The following is a 4301-nucleotide window of genomic DNA, read 5'->3' as shown; positions in this document are numbered from 1 at the left end:
AGACCTTGTGTCACGGCTGGTTAATTTTGTGGTTTGAATTAATTTTAGGAGGATTTGTGGAGAGGAGAACATATAAAAAGGTGGGGGGAAATTCATAGGTTGTCCTTGATTAACGAAGATTAACCAGCTAGTTAAGACATTGTATATTATCTGAATCTGTTTTGACCATTCATGTTGTTGTATTATTTTATAATAAGTAAATATTAAAACAACTCAATTTATTGAAATAACTTTTCACATCATTTTAATCTCAAGGAAGAAACCAAAATACTAGGGCAATTTTGAATTATGAGAACTAATTGATATCATGACACTTCTACTAACCGCAAAAAATTAGGCGGCAGGTTATATTTACTACAGACCCTATTTTCTTCACTAAAGATAGTACTTGTAATTGGATTTCCAAACATCTTGTTATAGTCATTGTTAGACATTTTCTTCTTCCTTAAAAATTGTGGATCGAATAATCTAACTAAATACACATAATTCGAAGATGTTGGAACAAATTGTTTGTTTTTTCAGAAAAAAACAAAAAAAGATTTAAAACTAGTACAGCAGGCGTCCATCAGACATATAGATATAGACACGAAGAAAAAGTAAATCTCTAAGTTAAATGATATCGGAAGACATGGGATTTTGCCATCAGTTAGAACTAATCAGGCTAAATTGCTAATGCAGAAGGTCCCAGAGAACAGGGGCGATTATAGTGTTGAATCGACAGGTTTAATTGAACACATAATTAATCGATGCGGAGTACAAATTTATATGTAAAAATTCATTAAAATTACAAAAATAGTATATACTTTTAAAAATATAATGGATTCAATACGAAAACCTTGAAATACCCATAGGATTTAAATCCTGGATATGTTGGGTGCCCATCTAGCCAAGGACAAAAATCTAGCAGACTTTAGTTTCCTGCTTTCCCATTGCCAAAATCCCAAACACTAGAAAACACACTAAGGTGGGTCTATGAAGACCACAAAAGTGAACTTTATCTTAACCAAAGGAAAAGAAGGAAAAAAGTAGTATATATATAAAAAAAACAACACAATATAATAGATTAAAGAGTTAAAAAGAGATCTACTCAGACATGGTGATAAGTTACTCCTCCTCTGTTACTTGTTCTACTACTTCCATTACTGTTTTTGATTTAGGAAATTATAAGACTAAGTTTGTGAAAATTGAGCCACAAACATGCGACACTGATCCTTCTCCACCGAAGGCTCTCTTGATTGCCACCCCATCAGAAGCAGGAAGCTACCCTGTACTGATATTTCTTCATGGCTATCTTCTTTACAATTCTTTCTATTCTCAGCTTATTCAACAGGTCTCTTCACATGGCTTCATTGTTGTCGCTCCTCAGGTTTGTTCCTTTTTCACTTTATTGATTGTGAACTCAGAATTATACAATCATCCTAAAGTGTGATAGTACTTAGCTTATTCTTGTTCTTGGTATCCTCTTCAAAGCAATTGAAAGTCTGGTAAAGGAAATATTGATAATATGAGGTTATTGGGAAGCAGAGATTAATTAGTACTTGCTATTTATCACTAGCATTAACAGTTTTTGGATTAGGAAATTAAGGTCTAGGATAATGATTTATAAATCAACCAACCATTACAGTATAGTCTGTATGCTATTTTGCTAGTGAACAATTATTTTATTTTCATTGAGTTTAAGTGCTGTAAAAGGGCAGCCCGGTGCACTAAGCTCCGGCTATGCGGGGGTTCGGGGAAGAGGTCGAACCACAACGGTCTATTGTACGTAACCTTACCCTGCATTTCTACAAGAGGCCGTTTCCACGGCCCGAACCTGTGTCCTCATGGTCACATGGAAACAACATTATCAGTTACGCCAAGGCTCCCTTCATTGAGTTTTAGTGCTGTGCGGTGACAATATTAAAAATCTTTACACATTCAGGTCATTAATAAGATAACTACCGGTAAATCTCTATGATAAGTATTACTTTGGTAACCAAGTACAGGTGATAACTAATCTGCTATCACACGATTAAACTGTATTGATAGTGTAAATTTCAGTGTATGTAACTTGAATCGATTTTCATTTGTGGTTCTCAAAGTGACATTACATTTGCCTTGTACTAGTTATATTTGGTGGAAGGAGCAAATGCAACTGAGGATATCAAATCCACTGCTGAAATCACAAATTGGTTAGCTCAAGGATTGCACCATTACCTTCCATCCGATGTTGAGCCAAACTTGAAAAAACTTGGACTAGCAGGCCATAGTCGTGGAGGAAAAGTTGCATTCGCGCTAGCTCTTAGAAAAATTTCTAATATTTCTACTAACCTGAAATTTTCAGCATTGATCGGTGTTGATCCTGTTGATGGCATGGACAAAGGAAAACAAACTCCACCATCAGTTCTCACCTATACTCCTCACTCCTTCAATCTTGATATGGCAGTGATGGTAATTGGCTCGGGTTTAGGAGAAGTTAAAAAGAACCCTCTCTTCCCAGCTTGTGCTCCCAATGGGGTAAACCATCGCGATTTTTACAGTGAATGTTGCAAGCCAGCTTGTTACTTTGTGGCAAAGGATTATGGACATAATGATATGTTGGATGATGAAACAAAAGGGATTAGAGGCAAGGTTACTTATTGTTTGTGCAAGAAAGGGAAATCTAGAGAACCAATGAGGAGATTTGTTGGAGGGGTTCTGGTTGCATTTTTGGAAGCTTATTTGGAAGGGAAATCAAGTGACTTGATGGCTATTAGACATGGGAATATTACACTACCTGTAGAGCTACAAGATATTGATTTTCTTGTGTAACTTATATGATTTACAACATAGAAGAAAATGAAACAAGTTAGCATCCGAGCAGAGTTATTCTGTATTAATGTGGTATCAGCTGTCTCGTTAAGAATTTGCTATTACAGATTGGACAGAATTTTCGAGTAGTGAACTATGGTTATGAATACATTAAATATTGTGATTAGTCGATAGCATTGGTACTGGTTGAAAATGTTGTGAAAGATTCTTGGTAAAAGAAAGTAAAAGAGAAAAACAAAATCACAACAAATATCCAACAGATGAAACTGAACGTAAAAGGATTGCTTCTATATGAACCTCTCCTTTGAAGTACCAAATATAGTGATTTTGATTGGATTTACGAGTTTAAACAGGACAATTGCTATTCTCGACTGTTCTTTGATTCATAGCATAGTTCCATCTCAAAAGAAGAAGCAAACAACATTTCAACATTAAATCCTCTGTTCCCCTTTTTTAATAACAACAAATCCAATGGGATCCCACAAGTAAGGTCTGGAGCAGTGGCGGAGCCACATTGAACCAAGGGGCGTCACTTGATGAGTGACTCCCATTCGCCGGAAAATTACACTGTATTGCTAGATAATTTTTTATTTTATTTTATGTATATTTACAATATGTTGATTGACTTTTCGATGTATCTAATTATTTATATTTTGACACCCCTTGATGAAAATTCTGGCTCCGCCACTGGTCTGGAGAGGGTAATGTGTACGCAGACCTTACTCATGCCCTGAGGAGGTAGAGAGGCTGTTTCCGAAAGACCCTCGGCTCGAGAGGAAGGATAGAAACAAGCAAATATCAACAACAAGGCCAAGAAAATGATACCAACAATTTATGAACCGGACAAAATAGATGGAAGAAAGCAATATCAACAAGCAGTAACAACGACAAGGTACTAAGAAAACCAAAGCAGAAGATAGTAGAAAACAACACTCTAAGAACAACGACAAGGTACTAGCAGACTTGCCCTAATAAACCCGGAACGGACCAAAGACACACCCGTTTTTTTAATAACAAAAGATAAAAAAGTAAACTAACGAAATCAATGCTTGGGTTGCACAGGAAGAAAATAGCAAAAAATGTAACTAAGTTTCCCCAACAATTTCAACTAGACTAAAGCACTTTTCAATCTTTTGACATTGAACATTTGGATAAATATTGATCCAATCTTAAGGTAAATACATATCAGAGTTCACACAAGAGACTGCAACTTCTCTACCCCTCTTTTTTTTGGTGTGTGTGTGGGGGGAAGGGGGGGGGGGGGAAGAGTTTTCTGCATAATCCTGTTACTAATCTTAATTAACCCTCGTCTAATCACATGCACTCCAAATCATCTTCCCATTTTTCCAGGATGATAGAAGCAAGAGCAAGTCTATACGCAGTGGACCTTAAATTTCTAACCAGGACATTGATCTCCTTCCTTCTTTTCCTAACAGCTACAGCCTTCCACTGTTCCTCTCTCAACTGTTTGATTCAAAAGATACTGGAATCTAATTGAACAAATCAATCAA

At 36.2% G+C, this 4301-nt stretch overlaps 1 protein-coding gene across 1 annotated transcript; it reads left to right on the top strand.

Annotated features, from left to right (window-relative positions):
* Window positions 1–1000: 1000 nt before the first annotated feature.
* LOC109220450 (chlorophyllase-2, chloroplastic-like) lies at window positions 1001–2956 on the top strand. The gene is made up of 2 exons (XM_019384921.1): window positions 1001–1366; window positions 2107–2956. Exons 1-2 carry the CDS (start codon window positions 1094–1096, stop codon window positions 2788–2790), a joined length of 957 nt encoding a protein of 318 aa, XP_019240466.1. The 5' UTR covers window positions 1001–1093; the 3' UTR covers window positions 2791–2956.
* Window positions 2957–4301: the final 1345 nt, after the last annotated feature.

Source organism: Nicotiana attenuata, unplaced genomic scaffold (assembly GCF_001879085.1).
Source record: "Nicotiana attenuata strain UT unplaced genomic scaffold, NIATTr2, whole genome shotgun sequence".
Lineage (NCBI taxonomy): Eukaryota > Viridiplantae > Streptophyta > Magnoliopsida > Solanales > Solanaceae > Nicotiana > Nicotiana attenuata.
Note: the sequence above shows the minus strand (reverse complement) of the source record. Positions and strands in the feature narration are given on the sequence as shown.